Raw genomic sequence first — 25,538 nt, forward strand, 5'->3', positions numbered from 1 at the left:
TTTTTTTTTTTTTTTTGCGGACGCCGGTCTGTCCACGGCGCTGCCTGTTTTTCCCGGTCATCCCAAATGGTTTCTCGCCACGTTGCTCTCCGTTTTTAGGAACATTTTGGATATGAAAACGACGACCGATTATTTTGTGCGACGCAGCGAGGGATCCAAGCCGTCAGGAAACAGAAAACGTTTTCATCAGGCAGAGTTAGGGCGGCCACCCCTTCGGGTGGGGGCCTTTGGGCCTTTGCGTCCGAAGCGGGATCGGACGGAAGAAGAGTGCGAGCAAGATGAACCTGGAGCTGCTCGGTGCGTGGGGAGGTGGTGGTGGGGGGGGAGGGAAGGCGCTTCGATCGCTGCTTTTTCCTTAGGGCTGCGGGTGCGTGGACGGGGCAAGCAGGGGACGATGAGAAGACGGGCCCGTGGGATAAACCCGGGAAGGCGCGTTTGTGGGCGGTCAAGCAAAGCGGTGTTGGAAGTGGCTCGGGGGGTGGAAGGGCCGCTGGGTTGCTTCTTGGACTGGAACGCGGGAAGTTTCGGGGTTTTGGGGGGGAGGGGGGGCGTGCATTTTCCCTCGTCCCGTTTGCAAAAGCTGCCCAGCGATGCGAAAACGGCGGGAGGCTGCCTCCCCGTCGCTCCAAAGAGGAAAAAAAAACCCATTTGTTTTGATTGAAATGCAAAAGAGTCCAGGCAGATTTATGCCACCGGCGCCTACATCGGACCCCGACCGACCCGGTTTTCATTGGTTGTGAATTTTGGGGATTGTTGTGGATGGGCCGGGCGATTTCATCTTTTCCCCTTTTGCTGCTTACACACCCACCCAGAAAAATCCATTATGGGTAGGAGGACACCCACCCTTGAATGTAATGTCAGATTACTTCATTGAAGTAATGATTACTTCAGATTACTTCATTGAAGTAATGGATGAATTACTATGAATGTAAAAGGGGGCGTGCAGAAGCGCACCGTCGTGCCTACCGTCCCTGTCCTACCGTCCCCGTTTACTTGTACTCATTCCTAGTTCATGTCCGTGTTTATACGTATACCTGTTAACTGGTACATGTTCGACAAATTAAATAAATAAATAAACTTTCGAAGTATTGTGTGCATGAGTTAAGAAATGATTTGAATAGTATAAATTTTGGCCACCACGATGTAAAAAAGATGTGGAGACTCTAGAAAGAGGGCAGAGAAGAGCAACAAAGATGATTAGGGGACTGGAGGCTAAAACGTATGAAGAGCGGTTGCAGGAACTGGGTATGTCTAGTTTAATGAAGAGAAGGACTAGGGGAGACATGGTAGCAATGTTCCAATATCTCAGGGGTTGCCACAAAGAAGAGAGAGTCAAGCTATTCTCCAAAGCACCTGAGGGTAGAACCAGAAGCAATGGGTGGAAACTAATCAGAGAGAAGCAACTTAGAACTAAAGAGAAATTTCCTGACAGTTAGAACAATTAATCAGTGGAACAACTTGCCTCCAGAAGTTGTGAATGCTCCAACACTGGAAGTTTTAAAGATTGGACAGCCCTTTGTCTGAAATAGTATAAGATAGTGGTGACTAACCTTTTCTGGAACGAGTGCCCAAAGCGTGCGCACGAACCCCCAAAATGCAATGCACACGTCCCCTCCCCCTCTGCACGCACCCTGCACATGCACAGCAAAGACCCGAAGACCAGCTGGCCGGCGGGAGGCACACATGCATGCGTGGCAGAGCTGAGCTGGGGCGACGGTTCGCATGCCCACATCGAGGGTGCTATGTGCCACCTTTGGCATGCGTGCCATAGGTTCGCCATCCCTGGTATAAGGTTTCGTGCCTAAGCAGGGGGTTGGACTAAAAGACCTCCGAGGACCCTTCCAACTCTGTTATTCTATTCTATTCTAAAGTATGTGATAAAGGAATATCTGGTAAAAGCCTCGGCTTCCTAACATTTTGAAACAGACAGTACATCTTTTCCTAGACTAGTTAAAGCAGTCCTACTGTACATGCCCATTTCAACTGAGATGAAGTTACAGCTAACGGATTTGGACGATAAATGAGAATTAATGGACTTTACTGGATAATTATTTCCAAAATGGTCTGTCAAAAAAAAATCTTTGTATGTTTCTAGATTTTTTTAAAAAATTATATTATTAATTGCCCCCCCTTAAGGCATAACAACATCTCATTTTTGAAGATTTCTAACTTTTTTTTTTTTAAATTAGATTTATATGTCGCCCTTCTCTGGAGACTCAGGGCGGCTTACAATGCGTTAAGCAATACTTTAAGAAGTACTTTAATTTTGATGATGATATGGTTATTGGAATCCAAAGAGTAATTTTGAATATAGTTTTGAGATTCCTGCAGCAAGGAATTTATACTTTGCTCTTTCAAAAATAGTAAATATTGTTTAATTTTACCAGTATAAGATTTTCAGATTTTCAATTCGAAATATATTAAGTTACTTGAACCTCATTGCTAAAACTTCCTTCAGTTTCTGGATAGCATATATAATATTGTAATGCATGCTACTGATTCATAGGTCAGATTTATTATTTCAGCACATGCCCCTATCATTAGATCTTCAGTAATGCAGCATGCAACAAAAAGGAGGGTAGCATTTTTGAATTTCCTTCATAATTTCTTCTTCTTTTTTTCAGAATCCTTTGGGCAGAACTATCCAGAGGTATATATGTATATGCATTTACCCTTGTATAAATATTTTGTACTCTTGTTTGTTTGTGACTATTTTACTGGGCTAGAAAGGAGAATTTTTGGTATATGCTCATACACATGAAATAGACTGTCTTAAATCTTCAACTTATTACATGAACATTGCGACAAGTTATTTATTTGCATGAGACATTTCATGGAGTGAAGTAACATGGTTATGTAACCTACACATGAAACCTCTCCATTTTTTTTATCCCTTTTTTGTTTTCAGGAAGCTGATGGCACGTTGGACTGTATTAGTATGGCTCTTACATGTACTTTTAACAGATGGGGCACTCTTCTAGCAGTGGGTTGTAATGATGGCCGAATTGTCATTTGGGATTTCTTGACAAGGGGCATTGCAAAAATAATAAGTGCCCATATTCACCCAGTTTGTTCATTATGGTAAGGAATTATCCTAATACAAATTTAATTTGCTTTGTGGATGATACGCCTGCAGTTGAGCTCAGAACTCTGCATGCATTTATTATACAATGTTCATGCATTTCAACTTTTATTACTAGAAGCTACCGTTCAGGGATATGCATAGTTGACAGTTAGGCAACTCAAAACTTTGTGTGAAGCTTACATCAGCAGCTGCACCAGAAAAATGAATTGGAATGAAGTGTCCAGTATTTTGGGTAGTGAAAGTTGTTCCAATAAAAATGTCAGTGACCGCTTCAGCTGCAATTTGATTCTCAAACACATATGCAGTAGTTTGTTTTGATACCAGCTAATAGGTGATACATAAAGATGTGTTAAGGCTGTAGTGTGTGATTTTTCCATTGAACTTACAAGGCATTTGGTTCTTTAAATGTTTTTGGAAATCAAATTTAAAGTTGGAGTGCTGCAGAAAGCTTGTCAACATGAGGGGACAATGAGGTCTGTATTGAGAGGCTATTTAGATCTTTCTCTTTCAGTTGGAGTCGAGATGGTCACAAGTTAGTGAGCGCATCAACTGATAATATGGTGTCTCAGTGGGATGTTTTGACTGGTGATTGTGATCAGAGGTTTCGTTTTCCTTCTCCTATTCTGAAAGTCCAGTATCATCCCCGTGATCAGTAAGTAATATTAACATCTTTTTTAAAACAGTAGTAATCTAGGTAATTTCTTTGAAGTATATTCAAATTTATAATACTTTTTTGTGGGTTGTAGTAGTCAAACCTTTTTTTTTTTTTACTATGCAGCTTAACAACTGAACAAAAACAAAAAATGGCTAGGTTGGGCATACAGTGTTATCACCACTGTAGATATATTGGCTCCAGAAATAAAGTTTATCTGAAAAACTGTGGGTCAGTGCATCAACAGATTGATAACATTGAGGTCTAAGGTTCTCAGAATTCAGTATTGTTTAGATGATAAAGATCTTGCTTTTCATTCCCACTATCAATATCTGTGTTTCTCTTGGTAGTGAGTCTAGATATTGTTCTAAACTTTGTGCGGAATTTTCCTAGGATTTTTTTTTTCAATATACATTTTTCTTAAATACATATGGAAATACAAATATACAAAATTTCTGAATCTGGCACTTTGAGGAGATATGAGGTTCCCTGCAAGGTTCACATTGCCCTCATTTTGCTGTTGTTTTATAATAGCCGTGAAAGCCTGGGTCTTCATCTAGGCCTTTGATGAGAGAAAGTAAGACCCATTGCTTCGTTCCAGTTGGTCTGTTTGCTTGTCATCTTTTATCTTTATTGTTCATTAAATGTTTTGTAATTTCTCTGATTGTAGTGAGCCATATGGAGTTGAGAGTCAGGCAGCATACATTTAAAAATTATTAAATATACTAAATAGCTGTCCACCTGTTTATTATATTTAATACATACATTATTAATTATAATAATTATTTCCTGTGCTGGCATGCCAATCTACCAGGAGGCAAATTAGCAGGCATGGAGTCTTCTTTAGGCCTGAGATAAATAGGCTCAGACTCTATAACAGCAAACTGTAATAATACAGCCTTTGAAAAAAATCCTTTTGCTGCATCTTTGAGGTCAGACCAGGGTGAAATGCTCCCGTTTCGGACCGGATCGCCTGATCCGGTAGCGATGGTGGCGGGTGGTTCGGAGAACCGGTAGCAAAAATCCCTGTGCCCCCCCCCTCCATCATGCCCAGCTGAGCCGCACAATCATCAGAGGCTTTTTTTTTTTTTTTTTTACTTTTAAAAGCATTTTTTCTACAACCTCTTCCAACGAAAAAATACTTTTAAAAGTTAAAAAAAAAAGCCTCTGATGATCGTGCGGCTCAGCTGGGATTTTCAGGCTTTTCAAAGCATTTTTTTCTGCAACCTCTTGGCTGAAGAGGTGGTAAAAAAAAATGCTTTGAAAAGTCTCTGACGATCCCAGCTGAGTTGCCTTATCATCAGAGGCTTTTCAAAGCATTATAAAAATGCTTTGAAAAGTTAAAAAAAAAAAAAGTTTGCCACGCCCAGCCAGTCACATTACCTCCCTCCCCCCCCTCCACACACACCAAGCAACGCCCACAGAACCGGAGTAACAAATTTTACATTTCACCCCTGGGTCAGATTCATGGTCAAACAGGAAAGCAGGGTTGGAAACTGGTAAGTTATCCGTAGGCAGTAAATCCACAGAAGATGCAAAAGAAATCCAAGATGCAGCAATGCCGGATATTCATATGATATATTGATACATTGTTCTTACCATTGCCCAAAGGGAATAAGTACATTAAATAAACTTTGTTGAACCTTCATTCAGTAAACAGAGGAGACTCATTAAAGAGAAGCTACAGAGTTTGTTCTCCTGTTAGCACTTACATGCTTTTTGACTAGTCTCTCACATCTGTGAAGCTCAATCCCTAGTCCTGGATTTTCATTAAGCACCTTTTCCTATAATTAAATAGCTAAATCTCTGATTTTGAGTTATTGTCAACAGATATAAGCAAGGGGTTCTGTGAATTTACTGAGTTTCTCTAAGAACAGGATCACTATTCAATATTATTAGAATCATGAGTGACAGGAATACTATCACTTAATTGTTTTTGGCTCCATTTCTCCTCATTCTTCTCATCCCCTAGCCAGATCATATCAAATATCAAATATCTTTACTGGGTCACTATTCTGCTGAATAATCACTGTTACATTTCATGGGGGTCTAACCATAAACTTTCCTCATTAGAGAATGTCATCTTTGTCCTTTTGTTTTATTGGTTTCTTGGATGACAGGTAGAATAAAAGTGAAATGAATGAATAACTGTGTATGGGGAAACGAAAACAAATTTACCAAATATAAGAATTGTATTAACTGTTTAGAATATGAATGATACTGAATTAATTTATTAATCCTGCTTACACTTGTTTATGAGTACAAAATATGATTCTTTTTTTTTTTCCCCAGAGGTAAAAACATACTTCCCTTGTTGTGTTTTTCATGTTTTTGATGATACATTGCTTGGTGTTTGAAAATTTATTTGTTTCTTGTTTTTCTATTTCTTTAGAAACAAGGTGTTAGTATGTCCGATGAAATCTGCCCCTGTAATGCTAACATTGTCTGATTCGAAGCATGTTGTCCTACCGGTAGATGATGATTCTGATCTCAATGTGGTAGCTTCTTTTGATCGACGAGGAGAATATATCTACACGGGGAATGCTAAAGGAAAGGTGAGAAATAATTATATTGTATTGTTTGTTCTATAACCTAAACCTGTCTCAAAGGTAAACCCCATGGAAGTAAATTGAATTTTTATCTGGTAAGTAAAACATAGTTCTGCAGCAGGGATGTAGTCCTTGCTCACTTTTCTCGTATTAAATCCCATTGAATTCAGTGGAGCTTTTCATTAATCACAGAGGATTCTGCTTCAATGATGAGACATAATGTGTACTTTGGACACATTATGCATAGGCTTAACCCTCTGGAGAAGTCTATAATGCTGGGAAAGATGGAAGGAGAGAAAAGAAAGGGATCACAACAGTGGTGGGTTTCAAAAATATTTACTACCAGTTCTGTGGGTGTGGCTTGGTGGGCGTGGCATGGCTTGGTGGGTGTGGCTTGGGTGTGCCAGGGGAAGGATACTGTAAAATCTCCATTCCCTCCTGATCAGCTGGGACTTGGGAATAGACTTGAGACTTGAGAATAGATGGGGGCGGGGCCTGTCAGAACTTTTACTACCGGTTCTCTGAACTACTCAAAATTTTCGCTACCGGTTCTCCAGAACTGTTCAGAACCTGCTGAAACCCACCTCTGGATCACCTCTGGAGCAATAAGGTGGTTGGACTTAATTACAGCAGTGATGGGTAAACCATTGGAAAAGTTGGGGACAGATCTATCTGTCAGTAAAAGTCAGCATTGAGTTGATGAACCATAATCATTCCATGTCTTTAGCCACACTAGTCACCAGTTTGTTTGAAGGTGTGTTGAATTTGCAATATGTCCACTAGATGTCACGCAATTAATATTTTATTGCTCAAAGAGATATCACACATTCATGAACAATAGATGACATGCAGAACACATATACTACCCTACTACATTGATCAAAGATTCTGCATGACTACTATCTCAAATGTTTAGGTTGGGCTATGTCTTGTTCCAGAGAATTCACAAAATAGTTAATCTGTCTGTTACTTGAGGCCTCTATAGTAGAATTATTAGATGACGGTACAATCACAGTCTGGTCCAAAACAGATATGTATATCAAGAGTTTAAGAGTAGTGAATATGGTGACATAGGATAACAGTCAAGCTTTGCATAAAGTCAGGTATGACTTAGGGCAGACTATTAGTTGAAGTATTTTTAGCACTTTACACAGAGACTATTATACTTTAAGTTGATAATGGGAGCTATTTTAATCAGGTACAATAGCCTAATCCCAAAATTGACCATTACATCTCAGTTTGCTTTTTGAGGCAACCTGGAAATCCTTTGCCTTTTGGTCCTTTGATTCTTGATCTGTTGTCATCACATGTTCTCACTGTCATGGTCTGGACAGTCAATTATATGTTTAGGATCAGAGCTAGGAGTTATTTTGGTCTTAGGATATAGCTTTTACGTTTCAGTTTGTATTGTCTAAGCTCTGCTCCTTTTTACCACAGGCACGGAGCCCAAGAACTCTTGCTTTTACAATCTTCAGGTTTTCACAGGAAAATACATACATTGGTTATATTTAAAAGGGAGGGAGAGAGGGAGGAAGGGCTAGTAATATTGAGAAAAGATACAGTGTCACATTGTGATAAAATATCCATTGTGATCAGTTCCAAGGAAGATTCATCTTCACTTGGTAATATATTAGATCAAGGTATCTTGTACTTTTTAACCGGATATTGACCAGTATTCTTAAACTGATTTGAGGATCAACTATATATGAAATGTTACTACAATTGAGAGTTGTTGCCAAACTAGCAAATGGTGTTATTTACTAGTTTTGACACAAAATACTGATTATCCAATGATGGGGTTCCTCCCACCTACCCTCATTTTCCTTATCAGAGGAACAGGAAATATTAAATTGGTATAAAATAAGCAGATTTGAAAGTAGATTGAATAATCTATTTCAGGGGTGTCAAACTGGATTTCTTTGAGGGCTGAATCAATATTGTCCTCTGCGGGCCGGCCGGGGCAGTGTGTGGAGATGGGACAAACACCTCCTTCAGCACTCTGCCGGCAAAAACGGAGCGCAGGGGGGCCGTGCACCCCACCCAACCCGTGCCCCATTTTGGCCGGTAGAATGCTGCAGAGGCTGTCCATGCCGAAAACAGTGCATGGGGAGGGGCATACACAGCCTTTCTGTGTCCCATTTTCACCAGCAGAGGCACCGTGGGCCCATCCGTTGCTATTTCCAGGCCAGCCCCACAGGCCAGATCTAAGCACCCTGCGGGCCGAATGCGCCCATGGGCCTTGAGTTTGACACCCCGATCTATTTAGCTTTTTCAGGTACGCTTTTAATATTGAATTGCATCCTGTGGATGATAGGATAGGAGAGAATATAGAGATACATAAGTATGTATAAATAGTGTCTCATAAAATGTTTTATTGTTATTTTATTGTTATCACCCCACTTCCTCTGGATTTAAGGCATATTAAATTCCATGATTCTAAGCAACATTTATTTCAGTCTGATGATGCTTGAACTTTTAACAATTGAGTTTTATGATATAAAATGTAATATATCATGCAGAAAAAATTCTAGCTTATTCAGAAGTGAGGATGCTTGTTGACATGTGACTGGTAAAGATAAGTGACATTGGACTACATGAAGGTCATTTTATCATTCCTTGTGGACTTGTAAAAAAGCCAGAAAATTTTGGGTTCAAAAACATACAATGATACAAAGAACGTTTAGATCAATATTCAATTGAAATTTCATATAGTAGTTGTAAAATGTTTCTGAATGAAGCTGTTCTCATTTGGAAAGATATTAAGATACAAAATGAAATATATACTGTTGGCAGCATACGTTGAGTTTTAACACCACCTGTAATATTGCAATGTTAAATATAAAGCTTTCTCTCATTTTTAATTGATAACATACATGTTTTAAGACTCTTGCTTACAGTTTCATAAGTAATGGAGTAAAATATAATTGGGTGAACTGTATGCCCTTACAATTCATTGATTTTTCTTACAAGTTTTAGATAGAAAGATTGTACCCAGAAAGACATTTTTTCTTACTTTTTTAGATCTTGGTGTTAAAAACAGACACTCAGGATCTTGTTGCTTCCTTCAGAGTGACAACAGGAACCAGCAACACTACTGCTATTAAATCTATAGAATTTGCTCGAAAAGGAAGGTGAGTTGAAGTCAGTCAGAGCTTCAGAATTTATTTACTGAAAGCATAATGGTGAAAAGCTTCCCCCCACCCCAGTACCATTTGTGTAGACAATTTTAAATTCTTCCCACCTGTGATTTGGAGTGGAGTTACTGAATATAATCCTGTTCCTCTCAACACACATTCTGTGAGTGTTCTTCAATGATAACAATTATTCATTTCAAAAGGAGATTAAATGATGAGAGTATCTGGGTTTATCAGAAAAGCGTAGGAAACTGCCCGACATGCCAGATCTCGTTTTCTAGGCTATTATTGTTTGTTCTGGTCAAGCTCATGCAGTAGTCTTTCTATCACTTAGTTCCTTATCTTTTAACAGGAGCTTGACTTTGAAAGCTTCTTTACACAAAGCATATATTGTAGAATAGAGCTATGCGCCTTCCCTAATTAATTACGTTAGTTCCCCGGATGTCCTGATTGGTACCACATGCAGCTAAAGTGCACTATTTAAATTCATTTTTATCAATGGATTAATATTTGGGCTTATTTTTCAGAATGACTTTCTTTTACCTTTGGAAATGTTTTGAGATATTCTTTTAGATAATGGCAATTTTAGAATTTTGAGTTTGCATTAGATTGTATGATCTTCAGCCAAGTTTGTTCATACTAGGCTAATTGGGAGTTTGGCTTATTGACTGTTGCTTTTGACAGTGATTTTTTAAAAATCAAGTATTTGAAATTAGGCAGATACTTCAACATTAGCTGATTTAAGGAGCAACTATCATGATAAAAAGAATTGTTGGTTAAATACTGTGATAAAAAGCTAAGCAAATAAAACATCTAAATGTAATTGCACATGCCTAAAGAAGGTTTAGTATAGTTCTATGATAATTTACTTTTGAAACCGAAGAAGTTTTGAAAAAGCAGCTTACATCCTGACATAAAAAGCAGCCTTCAAAAACAAAATATATTCTGCTGTACTTGAATCTTCGGGTGCATCTAAAGGAAGTCTTTCTGACTTCCATATTATTGTTTAACAGTGGTATTTGGGACCTGCAATTCTGTTCTAAACGGCACAGATGTAAATCAGAAAATCACATGATCAAGTGAATTTACAGCATTAGTCCCTTTTATTAAATTTATATACCACCCATCTCATTATTTGCCATCATTAAGCAAATTGCACATAGTCATTAAATGTGATCCAGTTGCAACTTCCTGCTGGATTCCCTGTTCACTTTGCCTGTGGGAGGCCAGCACTGAAGGTTGCAAATTGTGATCATATGACCACAGGATGCTGGAACCATTATAGTTGTGTGCTGGTCCACAAGCACTCGAATTGTGATCATATGGCTGTAGATACGCTGCAAATGGCCAGAACTTCAAGGACCGGTTATAAGTCTTATACATTCAGTGCTGTCATAATTTTGAATGGTCACTGAATGAGTGGTCATTAAGCAATGACTACCTGTATTGTAAAACAGTGGATCAGCAATGCATTCGAGAAAGTTAGTATCATCGTAGCATGTTAATATATTTCCATCTTCCAGTTGCTTTCTCATAAATACTGCTGATCGCATAATCAGAGTTTATGATGGCCGAGAAATCTTGACCTGCGGTAGAGATGGGGAACCAGAACCAATGCAAAAACTACAGGATTTGGTGAACAGGTAAACTATGTTATGTAAAGTAACTAAGTATTGTAAGGCATCAGAATATGCTTTCTTTGCAAAATTCACTTACTTTTGAGTAATCTTCATAGGATCAAGTTGTAAATTTATAAATGTAAGTTCCCCTTAAGTCAGGCTCAGCTCCTAGTAATTACATGGATCTATCCATGTTGTTTTCTTAACAATAAAATGAAATGGTTTTGTCTTTTTTTCAACTTCCTGGTTTGGTTTATAGCCCTAGAATTTGCTGCTAGTCTCCCATCCTAGTCCTAACTAGGTGAATTTCTGCTTAGGCATTTTGAGATCGGTCAGTCACCTGGATCATCCTATTAGCTATTGCTTTATTTGAAACATTTATATAGTGCCCATCTTGCAGCAAGCTCTGGGCAGCTCTCAATCAAAAAAAGCTCTTGGGTAATTTTGTACAATATATTCCCTAATATAACATCCTATCGTTTAAAGTGTATTTGAAAAGTATTGCTATTACATTGGCCAGATTATGTATTGCTTTGTGATCTCTCTCTCTCTCTCTATATATATAGTACCTTCCTACCAGAGTCTTTAAAATGGGATCATAAATTAAAATTATGTGATACAAAAGCTGAACAGACTAAAATAAATGGAAATGATATATCATCACCTATACAAGACCCTTCTGTAAGGAGCAAAGCTAAGAGACAGATGATCCCATCTTGGTTGAGAAGATAATTTTCTAGCTGCACCTGCCTATTTAATGTTGATAAATTATTGATGCAGACAATTCTGGGACAAGATGAGCCAACATATGATTTTAGCCAGATTTGCAGAGTTGTTCGCTTTCCTGTCTATTTTCATTCATATATTTTTAAAGGCATCCCTTTGTAGAAATAGAATCTTCCTTCTGTTATGCTCGTGGAAGCCAAGATCTGTCCTGAGCAGAATGTTAAGAGTCTGGAAAAGTACAGTTGAAAGGCTAGTGTTGTGCTGCACTTTATTTTTAAATTTTCTATTACGTTTTGCAATAGCTATTCTAAATAATCACCCAAGGATCAATGGTCCGGTTAATCAATTTGGGAAATATAGCTTGGCTTGAATAGTTACATTTATATTGCGGAATTTGCAATTTGCATTTTTGGAATAATATGTCCTTCTCTCCAGATAAAGTATTTTTAGATAAAGTATTTGGGGTTGTTGGGGGGTGGGGGTTGTTTCTTTTTAAAACCTTTTTATTTTCCCTGCCCTTGAAAAAGTCTGTTAACTTTTTCTGCTAATACCTTTCCTGTAGGACACCTTGGAAGAAATGCTGTTTCTCTGGTGATGGGGAGTATATTGTTGCAGGGTCAGCCCGTCAGCATGCTCTCTACATATGGGAGAAAAGTATTGGCAACCTTGTGAAAATCCTGCATGGCACCAGGGGAGAGCTGTTGCTGGATGTGGCAGTAAGTGCTCCATCTTTCTCTCCGTTCTATTTTGTCAGAATAATGGGCTTGATTTGTTTTTATATATCTGCTACTTTTCTCCCTCTTCCTGCTGCAATTCTAGTGGCATCCTGTCCGACCAATCATTGCTTCTATTTCCAGTGGAGTGGTATCTATATGGGCACAGAATCAAGTGGTAGGTAGAATTCGGCTGCATTTTATTAGCCTTCTACATTTTGATTTTGAGTGGCAGCTCTGTTTTCATCTATTCTGAATATTTTACAGTATTTGCATAAACTTCATTAGGGGTTGTATTCTAAATAAATACAGAATGTAGAATAATAGAAAAGAATGCAAGAACCATCCAAATGTTTTTAAATCCTAATATGGAAAGCAATTTGACAGTAGAAGCAATAACACACAGAGGTGATAGACTCCCTTTCATTGGATGTGCTTAGGTGAAAGCTTGAGAGCTATTTGTCTTGTTGCTTTAATTTTGATTTTTCCACTGAAAGGGAACTTATCCATGATGACTTAGATGACCTCTCCTGTTCCAGATTGATCAGGGGCACCCAGAGAAGTTGAGATGCTAGACTTTCACTTCATATTTAAGCAAAAACAAGCACCAGCAGGCAGGGTTTTGTGCAAGCGTACAAAAGTTTAATCAAACAAATTCAAATTACAAGAGTCCAAAGCAGCAGGCGAAGACATTATTAGGTTATGGGAGAATGGCAGTTTTAGGAAGCAGGAGGTTCCAGACTTTTGATGCAAAGACCAGGATAGAACGGTTGTCCCCAAACTGGCTTTCAAGGAGAACCCCTTTATGAAGGGGTCACAATCAACATTAGAAACACCCTTGTTGGGTGAGGCGGAACATAGAGTGAGTTTGCTGCTCAGTATATAGCATGGTGTGATTGAAAAGCTGTTGCTCATTGCTTACATGGTGCTTCTCTGCTACATGGCGTCACAAGTTTGAAATGTTTTTGGGTGGGGGGGGATTTATGGTTTAGGAAAACTGGAGTGCCTTTGCACCTGATTTTAAAGAGCTGGATGAAAATGTAGAATATGAAGAACGGGAGTCTGAATTTGACATAGAAGATGAAGATAAAAGTGAGCCAGAACAGACAGGTAATGAATGTATTATTTTAAACTTATTTTAAAACAAGAACAACCCTGCTGGAGATGTCAATGCCCATTTGAATCCAGCATATATATTTTTTTCTTATCATGGCAAATTGGATACCTTTGTGGCAGGAGATTAAAACATACTGCTTTCTTTGAATCGTCCAATCAACAGATGATGGTTGTCTTCACCTGCTGACAGCCAGTTGCCAGCAGTATGACTGGAGGCCAGCTACCATAAGAAAGCCATGTGAAGCTTCAGAACTGGGGTCCATGCTAAGTAAACGTATGTGACCTAACCTAATCTTTAAAATAGTAAAGTTAGTGTAAAATTAAAGAGATCCTTTTGAAGCTCTGCACTGCTGTGCTTTAAAGAATGTGTGGTATGAGTCATCTCACATTTATAAGTAGTGCAGTTTAATGTATTTTTGTTAATATGTTACAATTGACAGAATTTATATTTTATAAAATACTTTATAAGAATTTATACTTTATAAAATACTTTATAAGAATTTATACTTTATAAAATACAACATATCTTTGCCCATACAGGATATAGCAAATCCCAATTATATCTTATAATCATAACTATATTATAATTATATATTATATTAATTATATTTATACACACACACACATATATACACAAACACATTGTGTTTCCCCGAAAATGCGACATTCAAAAATTAAGGTCTAGCCCAATTTTTGGGGGGTACGCCTAATAAAAGCTGTACCCCAAACATAAGCCCTATTGAAGTGGGTGGGCATGGCCAGCCTTGCAATTTTCCTGCCGATCGGCGAAAAGGCTACCCCCCACCCCCCACCCAAGCCTTCAGTGTATCCCAGGATTGCAACTCGGAAGGCTCGGCAGGAAAATTGAGATGGGGATTTTCCTGTCTGTACTCCTTTTCCTGCCTGTACTCCTGAAGCCTCCCCACCACTTGGTTTGGGGCGGACACCTGCGCGGCTTGCTCGAGTTGCAAAAAAGGCTCCATCCTGAGCCTTCAGCATTGCAATCCTGGGTTACCCTCAGCTTCTCAGCGCTACTCCAGGGCTTGCACAGTGCCGGAGGTGGGCAGGCCCTCGGAGGAGCTTCCTGCGGTCCCCACCTGCTTCTGCTTCTTCGCCTTTGCCAGGGCGGCAGGTGCTAGAAGGGTGCTGTCCTCGGCTGGGCAATCCCAAGTGTCATCCCAAAGCCTCCCTGCTGCTTGGTTTGGGGTGGATGGCTGTGCGGCTCACTCGAGTTGTAAACAACCCGTGGATTTGGGCGGCCTTTTAGTGGCCAGTATACCTGCAAGATCCCTGGTTTCCGAGGCTGGCGAGGGTCAGGATTTGGGCTCCGGTGCACTCTTCTCCACCTGGGCGGTGGCTGTGCGTGTGCGGCGCCTCCAGGTCATCGAGTGTGGCCTGCTGATCTCGGCTGGTGGCGGCTCTGACCTGATCCTGGCTGCCAACACTGCGGGAAAAATCAGCCATGCCGATCCCGCTTCATGGCTGCGCAGACGGAGCCCGCATCAGCTACTACTTCACGTGGGATAGGAGACACTATGAGGAAGTGCCCACACAGATGCCAGGCCTCAGGGTGCCACCCTGAGCAGGTACCGAGCTGGAGGCAGGGGAGGGTCAGTCCCCTTACCTGATTGCCTGCCCTCCACCATTTCTCAACAAATGTCTGTGTGTATGTGTGTGTGAGAGAGAAAGAGAAATGGCGGACAGGAAACCCTTTCAAACAGCGTTGCCTGAAATTCCTCCATTGTTTCTCTTCTCTCTCTGTCTCTCTCACACACACACAGACATTTAATTGCTTGAAAGGGACAGGCTGCGCTTTGCTTTTACTGTAAGGCTCCCCGCCTTCAGCCCCCCTCACTGGAAGGCCAGCGCGAAGTGCGGGGGGCGCATTGCTTGTCCTGCCTTTGTGGCCACCATCAATGGCAAAAGTGGCCATGCTTGCTGGAGGTGGCAGCCTGAACAGCAGCTGCAAATCAGCTGTTTTGTGAATGGTGGGATGGCCTGCTGCAGCCCTTTGGGAAGCTGGCACAAGGGGGCGCTCCCCCCCCCCCCCCCCCGCCTCATACCGGTACATGGAAAAAAAAAATAAGCCAGTTTTTCGGGGGTCAAAAGAAAATAAAACCCAGGCTTACTTTCGGGGAAACACTGTGTGTGTATGTGTGTGTATAGTATGCTTGCATTAAGATGATTTAAAAAAAAAAATCCCTCTATAAAGCATGGCATTTACGTGTCTGCTTTGTTTGTTGTTTTCTTTCATTATATAAGTTTACTAATATAGAACTAACACTAGACTTAAAACTTGAATGGCCTAATATCTTTAACATGTTTTTCTGACTATCTGATATCCCTCATTCAAATCAGAAATATAGAGTACAGCCTTGTTACTCAGCTGATCACAATATCTATAATTACAATATGTAATACTAACTATTTTAGTATTAATTATTGTAATCCCTGCAGAATAATTTTTTCTTGGGTATATTTGAACGCACATTTAAATACCATCCTGTAAACTGCATATTAGGATGGTTTATCTGTAACAATCTTTTCTGGGAAACCAGAAACATTGATGGGACTTATTTCTGATAATACTCAGGACTTCATCCTTCTAACTGAAAACATATATACCTTATCCCAGGGCTTTCTCTTTCTTCCTTCCTTCCTTCCTTCCTTCCTTCCTTCCTTCCTTCCTTCCTTCCTTCCTTCCTTCCTTCCTTCCTTCCTTCCTTCCTTCCTTCCTTCCTTCCTTCCTTTCTTTCTTTCTTTCTTTCTTTCTTTCTTTCTTTCTTTCCTTTTGCTTTCTCTGTTGTTTATAATTTCTGAGCCTACAGTCTACAGGATTGTTTTAAGCTGAACAATTAAGTGTCTACTTTACTTTGGAATAATGAACATTACAACTTTGTTGTGATTGTTTCATTGCATTTTATTGTTTCATTTAATTTCATTTTTAAAAAAATGATTCAAGAAACGTTTAATGTTTAAAAGTTTATTATTTTATTAGACATAAAAAGTACGATGCACGTACAAATATGGAATTAATGATCAATATCATTCTGTTAATGATATTGTACTGAACCAAACCACATTACATGAAACTTCTATTAAAAGCATAATAAAGTTGAATGTATTACTTAAAAATACAGCTGTTGTTTAAGTAATCTAATAAATCTCTCAAGGAGATTGCTAGAGGATAACAAACATTGCCAATGCCTATTTTTATTATAAGTTTTCTTAAATGCTTTTGCACCCAAAAGAACCCAAAGCAGTATACGGGAAAAATAATAAAGAATGATTTTAAAAAATCCAGTAATAAATTTCCATAAACAAAAGAGTAAAAACAATTTGAATGCTCTAATTTAAAAGAGAGTTCAATTAAATAACATTTAATTCTGGACTCCTTGTTACCTTGCAGATGTTTATATGAGCGAGTCAGTGTTAATGATATTTGAAACAGAACAGCATCTGAATTAATGGTGCATCCCTTAGGAGGGCATTCTATTAACTAGAAGTAAGAATAGTATGTATTTATTATTATGGTTTACTATCATTTTATCTCCATTAATTTGCTAGTGCAGAACAGCACTTATCAAGTAAATGCTAATGGTCTCCTAATTTTTTATTCTGACTTTCGTTACTTGACAGGTGCTGATGCTGCAGAAGATGAGGAAGTGGATGTAACTAGTGTAGACCCTATTGCAGCTTTTTGTAGCAGGTAATTTGGTAATGGCCCAGCTATTACAAGGCGATAAATAAATTTTAGTTGATTCAAATGATGAGTATGAATTATTTGTGTGTGTATATTTCAGAATCAAGTCCTGCCCATTCAGTAATGTTTACTGTTTGTTAAATCAGATTTATCTTAAAGCTTTAACATATCTGTGATGTGAGTAGGATGCTAGTTCTGATCAAAAATACCCTAGCGCAAGAGTCTGTTATAAATAGCATCTCATTTAAACCAAGAAATTTAAATATCCCTATTCCAAATTTTTGAAGAATGCTTTTCTCTTATAACAGTTGTGTGGTTAATGTAATTTGTGGTGAAACTTATTAGGAAACCAGACTGTTGTTGAGTTGTTTTTTTTTGGCCATATGTGAGATGCCTTCACAACATGCCTTTGAATGGTTAATGTAGGGGTCATGATAATACTCCAGGAGAGGCAAGAGTACAAAATCAAATGAAGGAACATTCTTTCCTTCCCTCAGGAGCTGTGTGTTGCTAATGAAAAAAATAAATGATTTCTCTGACAGTGATGAAGAACTGGAAGACTCTAAAGCTTTACTCTACTTGCCTATTGCTCCTGAGGTGGAAGACCCAGAGGAAAATCCATATGGGCCTCCACCAGATGCAGTTCAGACCGCTTTACCCGATGATGGAATAGGCTCTGAGAAGAAGCGGCCATCTTTGTCCGATGGACCTCAGCCTCCAAAGAAGAAACCTAAAACAACCAACATAGAACTGCAGGGAGTACCTAATGATGGTGGGTAGGGATTCCTTTTCTTTTCTTTTCTTTTCTTTTCTTTTCTTTTCTTTTCTTTTCTTTTCTTTTCTTTTTTCTTTTCTTTTTTTAATTTCTTTTATTAATTCAACAATTAATTCTTATGTACCTTTTGTGCGCAACTGTGACCATTTACATATTTTAACACTACGATTCACCTATACTCGATACATTTTTACTAAAGTTACTACTACTTTATCTGGTTTTCCTCCAGGTAGGGATTCCTTTTCATTCCTGTATAGTTAGTTAAACTTATTAAAGAATCATGATCTGTCCTTTAGTCCATACTGCCAACATGATTAATTTTCAGTACTCTGCAGAATAAATGGGGATATACAGCTATGTTCACATTTTTTTCTGAACTACTTGACATTATGATTCATTTAAGAAATCAAGTGGACTATATATTTACTTTTAAAGACAGTAATTCTGACATTTGTTATAGTGCTACTTATTTTCTATGGGACCAGGTCATCACCCAGAAAAGAATGCTTTTGAATTGGACATCTTCCCTACCTTTTACTTTATTACATAAATTTTAAAGTTCTTCCATATGTTACTTCTCTTTACTCTGTTTTACACAGCCTTTAGCAAGCATTGTGGGAGCACTCTGTTTGCCTTCTCCAGATTGTTCACCAAAAGCTCCCTAAATATCATCTCCCTAAATATTGACCAATGAAGGCATATAATGCCTCCTCTGGATTGCCAAAAGGTTGCAGGAGTGCTTCAGTGGATGCAAATGGCTTATCCTCCACAGCACTCACTAAATCTGAGAGAAATTTTCAGCACATGGCGCAGACCATGCATTGCAAGAATATAGTGCTTTGGAGGGTATGCCATTTAATTCATCTGGATTATTTGCCAAAACTGACTGGTGACTCATCGAAGGTATTCAGCAGGTCTTGCCAGAAAATAATTATATTCAGAATTCCCTTGCCAAATTCCAAAGAAATGGCTGAAGTGACTATAGGGGATGGACAAACTTTTTTTTTTTCTTTTCTTAATCACATTGCATTGTCTCTTTGCTTCAGTGAAGAAAATTCGGTCATCTCATCTTAAGGTGGTGATGAAGTTGCTGAAATGCCTAACTTCTTTTCAGGGATAGATTAGGTACAGGGGAAAGGAAGAATGGCTTCAATTAAAATCATCATATCCTAAAAGCTAATGTCCCACAATCAGGTAAAAAAAATGAAGCTGAAAAGAGGTTGCCTGTTTCAGCAAGACAGTGATCTCAAATCAAATATAGTTTTAATTCACCTGAGAAGTACTTACAAGAAAGAAAGGTAAAGGCTTTGGAGTGGTCTTCAGAGCCTCCAGACTGAATATTGTTGCAGATTTGTGGGGAGAATTTAAACATGCAGTGCATACAAGGAGACTTGTGAATGTTCCTGCAAGGATAATTGACAGAAAAAAAATCAAAAAGAAAGAAGGAAAACCCTCTTAGCTGACTACAAGAAACATTTGGAGGCTATTAATTCAGCCAATGAAAGTATTACCGACACTGTCCAAAGTTTTGCCACTGGCGCATTCACTGTTTACTTACTTTGAATCTATAAAGAACCATGCATAAATTATATGTAAGTATGTTTGCGGAAACGTGTGCTTGACTTTGCACCATGGTGCCAGTTTTTGCTCCTTTAGTTCAATTCATTGAAATGTGACCAGAGATGCCTAAACTTTTACATACAACTGTGTGCCTTGATTTGCACAGATTTGGAAAATAAACAACAGAGTGAATATATGAATGAGCCTTAGTGGTGCAGCAGACTAAAGTGCTGTTAAGTAGCACTTAGCTGCGAGCTGCCTGCAATTACTGCAAGTTTAATTCTCACCAGCTCAAGGTTGACTCAGCCTTCCATCCTTTCGAGGTAGGTAAAATGAGGACCCGGATTGTGGGGGCAATAAGCTGACTTTGTATAAAAAAGAACACTGCTTAGGGGAGGCCGAAAGCCCTACTAAGCAGGTATATACAAAAAGTATGAAGGCTGTTGCTTAACGTATTGTAAGCTGCCCTGAGTCTCCGGAGAAGGGCGGCATATAAATCGAACCAATAAATAAATAAATAAATATTAGTTTCTTCTTTTTAAAAAAAAAGAAAAAGAAAGAAAATACACACTTTCTGTTCTAAACTTTTACAGAAGTCCATCCACTGCTGGGTGTAAAAGGAGATGGTAAATCCAAGAAGAAGCAAGCAGGGAGACCTAAAGGATCAAAAGGTAAAGAGAAAGATTCTCCATTTAAACCGAAACTCTACAAAGGGGACAGAGGTTCTTTACCTCTGGAAGGAGCAGCGAAGGGTAAAGTGCAGGCGGAGCTGGGACAGCCTTTGCCAGGTAAGGACCCACCGTGAGCATCTGCTTGCTTGGTGACCTTGCTTTGTACAGAAATGGCCTAATCTGAGCATTTGAATTTCTCAAACACTACCTGCTTGCTAAATGTTTAGTTGCTGCGCTCTCAAGGATAGACAGAATTGTACTTTTTGAATTGTAACATTTACTCTTCGTCACAAATATTAGTAAGTTCTGTAACACACATTCTTCAAGAATGTAAACCCTAATAGAAGAATGTAACTTTACCACAAGGAGAAGCAAGCTGTTGATGTTGATTCTCTTCAGTTTATGTCATTATAATTTCACAATCTAAATTAGCTGTTACAGAAAACCCCAGAAGCTGAAAAAAAAACGATAGAAATAGTGGAAACTAAAATTCTTTTCAGAATGCAGCTGCTGTCTTTTTTAAAAAAATGTCATACCCTTTGCAGATGCTAGGAATTAAGAATATTTTAAAAGGCTGAGGGGGTAATATACCTTTCTTTATGTGTCTACTTTGCCTATAGTTGAGGAAGGCATTCTGAAAAACCTTTTTGCTCCTCTCTTTGCTCGAATAAAAAAATTGGCAGGAATAGGCAGGAATAAAAAAATTGCAACAGCTGCTGGAATAGGGAGGAGCATCCCTTCCACCTTACCTATGTTCCTGTCTAACTCCATTTTCAGCAGTTTGCTAAGAACTTCGTTGAGAACTTGTCTCACTTGTAATCTGTGGAATTTATAGGCAGCTCAACATTCTTTATTAGACACTTTGAAGCATCTTTCTAACATTTCTTGCACTCAGCTTCCAGCTGTGAGCTCCAGCAATGGAAGTAGAGGCTTTGATTGCAACTTGCATGCCATCAAGTACTGCTATTATGTGGGCCAAAACATGCAGGATCCACCATTTAGTCTTAACAAAAAGATGTTTGCATAAGCAAGTATAATGCAAATACACTTTTCGTCTACCTCTCCTTTCTCACTGTTGAACTGTTGTTGCTCTGGCATTGCTAGAAGCAGCAGACTGCCGTTGCTATTAGTGTCACCAGGGTGGGGTGTTATTATTTATTTTTATTTCTTTTATATTGTGCTTTTACGTCCTTGTAAGCCTTGAATCACCGTGTGTGAGTAGGTGGCAATATAATTTTTCCTAATAAAATAAAATAAATACCTACGTCATTTTTGTGACAAATGGAGCCAGTTTCCTGTTTTCCCTCCTATGACTCCCTATATATAAAGTTACTGCATGGGCATTTATTATGCCTCCAGAAGTTGTGAATGCTCCAACACTGGAAGTTTTTAAGAAGAGATTGGACAACCATTTGTCTGAAATGGTATAGGGTTTCCTGCTGAGCAGGGTATTAGATCTCCAAGGTCCCTTCCAACTCTGTTATTACTTCCTTTGTTAAGGGAATTCCTGAAGTCCTTATAACATCCTCTTAGCAATTATTTTTGTATGTCCCAGTTTTCAAGATTCTTTTCTCCAGTGTTGAAAATTGGAGCATTGGATTTGCCATGAAAGATCTTCTTTTTCGTGGCTAGAAGGCAGTCGTCCTTCCCTGATGAGATAATGGCTCTGCAGTGGACTTTTCATTCTTTCTGATCTTTTTCCCTAGAATTTACTTTGGTGTCCCTGTTGTTTTTCAGTGTTATTACTGGGAGGGAGGAAACGCTTTCCCTGGGGATTGTTGGAAATATTCCTACAAATACTGGAGCAAGTGGGAGGAGCAGCCCACTATTCCTGTGGAAAACCTTAATGTTCCACTCTAAACTCTTAGGGAGGAAATCATCTTTGAGCTACTGTACTACTAGCAGAGAATGTCAGTGCGAAGATGTTTGCTTTTATCAAGTTCTGTGATATTAATTGACAAGGGGCAAGGTTGCAACTTGATTCCATGACACTGAGTTTTTTAGAATTCTGTACAAGCAGTCCTCAACCCACGACCAAAATTGAGCCCGAAATTTCTACTGCTAAGTGAAACATTTGTTGCCCCATTTTATGACCTTTCTTCCCACCGTGAATCCCTGCAGTTGTTCAGTTAGTAACGGGGTTGTTAAGTGAATCTGGCTTCCCCGTTGACTTTGCTTGTCAGAAGGTTACAAAAAGTGAACCCAGGACACTGCAGCCGACAGAAATAGTTGCCAAAGCATCTGAATGTTGATGACATGAGCATGGAGATGCTGCAATGGTTGTAAGAGTGAAAAAGGGTCACAAATCACTTTTGTCAGCACCGTTGTAACTTTGAATGGTCACTAAATGAACTGCTGTAAGTGGAGAACTACCTGTAATTCAGACTGAGTAAAACCATTTTCCTCTTTCCAATCGGTATACAGATGACAAGACTATTTTCTGCTCAATTGCTTGATGAGGCTGGATGATAAAAGAAATGGGTATAGGTGAAACATTAAGTGATTTTTTTTTTGTAGTAGCTGTTAAGTAGATATTCACAGGTAACTCAGCCTAAAATATTTTGTGTGTCCTTGAAGCTCAGTAGCTACTGCTGTGAATTTTATAATTTCCAGAACCCTTATTTTCCTCATTGCTGGCCCACTGTTAACCAGCTTGCTCATTGTCCTTCCTGCTCTGCTCCTATTTTGTTGCTTTTATGATGATATTATCCCCTGAATTGTTGCTTACAAACGAGGATTAGGAAGCTTGGCAGCTTTCCAAGTCATAAACTTGTGTCCATATTTTTTTTCCCGAGAGCTAATTTTATTTTTTAACTGTTCAACGTTTGTTTAGCAATAATCAGAAACTGTGTGTGTGTATTTGTGTGTCTGTATAAAAGCTATCCTATTCCTATGCAGAAATAAAAGTGCAATTAAATGACATTAAATTTTCTAATGGTCTCTATGGGATTATTAATCCCTGAGTTTCATTGGAACCAGCCCAGAGATCAGCTCCAGAAGGTTGGAAAGGGATCCTGCAGGGTAGCAGGGTAATCAATAAATCAACAGGATTCTCAGCTCATGTAGGCACTCAGCCCATGTCTTCAGGGTACATTTCCTGGTTTTAGGTAAAGTATTTCTCATTATCAAAGTCATCCTGATTCCCAGCTTCAGGATATTTAAGCAGCTGATAAGGGCCGGGCAGATCTCCAAAAAGACTACAACATTGCCCTTGCTCAGCCATGTCTTAGTAATATGCCAGTTCTGCCAGATTCCATATAGAATTCATGCTTCATTGTCTAGGACAGGGGCGTCAAACTCAAGGCCCACAGGCCAGGTCCGGCTCACGAGGTGCTCAGAGTTGGCCTGTGGGGCTGCCCTGGAAATAGCGAAGGATCGGCCTGCATTGCCTCTGCCAGAAAAAACGGAGCTCAGGAGGGCCGCATGCCAGGGTGCGGCTCCCCCGGATTCCATTTTTGGCTGCGACGGCATCCTGCAGCCCTCTGCCAGCTCCATTTTCACTGGCAGAGGGCTGCAGGAGGCCATTGCAGCTAAAAATGGAGCCTGGGGGAGCCGCACCCTGACAGAGAGCTGTAGGAGTGATGATGAGCTGGCCATGCCCATCCCAGCCACACCCACCCAGCCCTCCGAGGTCAAACATAACCATGATGCGGCCCTCAATGAAATCTAGTTTGACGCTCCTGGCCTAGAACACCTTGCCTTCTTGAACTTGGTATTTTCCACTATTTCTATCAGCTTGGCCAAAATTGGCTATGGGTTATGGAAGATCCACTATTTTATAATACCAGATTGGGGAAGCTTAATTAATTTCAGATTTGGGAAGCTAAATTGTTGGCTGGCTTGCCGATATTCTAGCTATAGTTCATTCCAACCTCTGAACTTGATTTTAAGATACAGTGGTCACAATTTAGGAAAATATATGGTTGGCTCCCTGTATGCCAGACCCATATAAAAGGTACGGGAAAAAGAGCCACATTCATAAATTAGAAATAATTGCAAAGGGATATCTGGTGTACTTTTCAACTATTTAGTGGTTGGCAGAGTGACAGCAGTGATAGAACTGGCAGTCGTGCTTGGCAAATTAACTTTTAAAAATACCAGTGGTCCACACAGACTTTGTGTTGGGCCACATGTGTCCTGCGTGCCATATGTTATACAAGCCTGCTCTGTACTATTATAAATTAGTTTATGAAGCCATAATTGTGTGAACTATTTTTGAAATTGTGAAAACATCCTGGCAAATTGAATCTCGTGGGAAAGAATACTGCTTCCTTGTCAGACAAACAAGAACTGTGTGTCCTGTGTAGAGCTTAATTAATAAGCTGATCTTGAGATAAGGTTGCCATATAGCTCCTGCGTTTGTTACTTGAGGTTCAGATCCTCAATTTCCTTATTACAGAGAGTACCCTGATAGTGTAGATTAGATTAACAGAGTTGGAAGAGACTTTGTAGGTCATCTAGTCCAACACCCCCACTCCCGCCCAAGCAGGAGAGCCTACACCCGTGATGGCGAGCCTATGGCACGTGTGCCACAGGTGCCACGCAGAGCCATTATCGGTGGGCACGCAAGCCAGCTGATTTTCGGGCCTTCTGGGCCCACTGGAAATCAGGAAAAAGGCTGTTTCTGGCCTCTGGGTGTGTGTGGAAGGCCCATTTTTTGCTCTCCCCAGGCTCCAGAGCCTTTCTAGGAGTCTGGAGAGGGCAAAAACAGCCTTCCCCACCCCTCTAGAGGGCCTCCGGAGGCTGGAAACGGCCCATTTGCTGACTTCCGGTGGGACCGGAAGGCCTGTTTTTCATGGCTCCAGAGCCTTTCTAAGAGTCTGGAGAGGGCGAAAAAGGGCTCCCCCCCCCCCCCGAGGCCCTCTGGAGGCCAGAAATGGCCCATTTGCTGACTTCCTGTGTGACCGGAAGGCCAGTTTTTCACTTTCCATTTTTCAGGCTCCAGGGCCCACACCCATAATTCTATGCACCCCGCCCCCTGTGCATGCACACGCAACCCCCCCGCGCAACCCCCACTTTTGGCACACGGTGGCACGGTGGGCCTGGTCGGCCCATTTTTCACTCTCCCCAGGCTCCAGAGTCTTTCTAGGAGTCTGGGGACGGCAAAAATGGCCTTCCCCACCTCCTGGAGGCCCTCCAGAGTCTTGAAACGGCCAGTTTGCTGACTTACGGTGGGATCGGAAGTTGGCAAATGGGCCAATTTCAGCCTCCGGAGGGGCTGGGAAAGGCTGTTTT

At 39.9% G+C, this 25,538-nt stretch overlaps 1 protein-coding gene and 1 long non-coding RNA gene across 14 annotated transcripts in view; one reads left to right on the plus strand and one right to left on the minus strand.

The window, feature by feature from the left end:
* The first annotated feature begins 21 nt into the window (after window positions 1-21).
* RBBP5 (RB binding protein 5, histone lysine methyltransferase complex subunit) overlaps window positions 22-25,538 on the plus strand; it is a 31,899-nt gene continuing 6,382 nt past the window's right edge. For 3 of the 13 annotated variants that reach the window (XM_034414439.3, XM_034414440.3, XM_034414441.2), the window contains exons 1-14: window positions 39-297; window positions 2,625-2,650; window positions 2,909-3,081; window positions 3,597-3,737; window positions 6,130-6,292; window positions 9,308-9,417; window positions 10,944-11,063; window positions 12,328-12,481; window positions 12,585-12,656; window positions 13,471-13,588; window positions 13,758-13,868; window positions 17,234-17,303; window positions 17,840-18,069; window positions 20,226-20,420. In XM_034414439.3, the coding sequence (XP_034270330.1) occupies window positions 279-297; window positions 2,625-2,650; window positions 2,909-3,081; window positions 3,597-3,737; window positions 6,130-6,292; window positions 9,308-9,417; window positions 10,944-11,063; window positions 12,328-12,481; window positions 12,585-12,656; window positions 13,471-13,588; window positions 13,758-13,868; window positions 17,234-17,303; window positions 17,840-18,069; window positions 20,226-20,420 (1,702 nt within the window). In that variant the 5' untranslated portion in view covers window positions 39-278. Of the gene's footprint in view, window positions 298-2,041; window positions 2,063-2,624; window positions 2,651-2,908; window positions 3,082-3,596; window positions 3,738-6,129; window positions 6,293-9,307; window positions 9,418-10,943; window positions 11,064-12,327; window positions 12,482-12,584; window positions 12,657-13,470; window positions 13,589-13,757; window positions 13,869-17,233; window positions 17,304-17,839; window positions 18,070-20,225; window positions 20,421-25,538 lie in introns of those variants that run through there. The other 10 variants (XM_034414442.3, XM_034414443.3, XM_087889439.1 and 7 more) reach the window with 6 other exon arrangements.
* Window positions 5,940-19,667, minus strand: LOC117663896 (uncharacterized). The gene is made up of 2 exons (XR_004590867.3): window positions 19,360-19,667; window positions 5,940-6,281 (listed from the first exon to the last, which is right to left on the minus strand). It is a non-coding gene; the product is annotated as an uncharacterized LOC117663896 (long non-coding RNA).

This window comes from Pantherophis guttatus, chromosome 3 (genome assembly GCF_059756535.1).
Source record: "Pantherophis guttatus breed Tessera chromosome 3, ASM5975653v1, whole genome shotgun sequence".
Classification (NCBI taxonomy): domain Eukaryota; kingdom Metazoa; phylum Chordata; class Lepidosauria; order Squamata; family Colubridae; genus Pantherophis; species Pantherophis guttatus.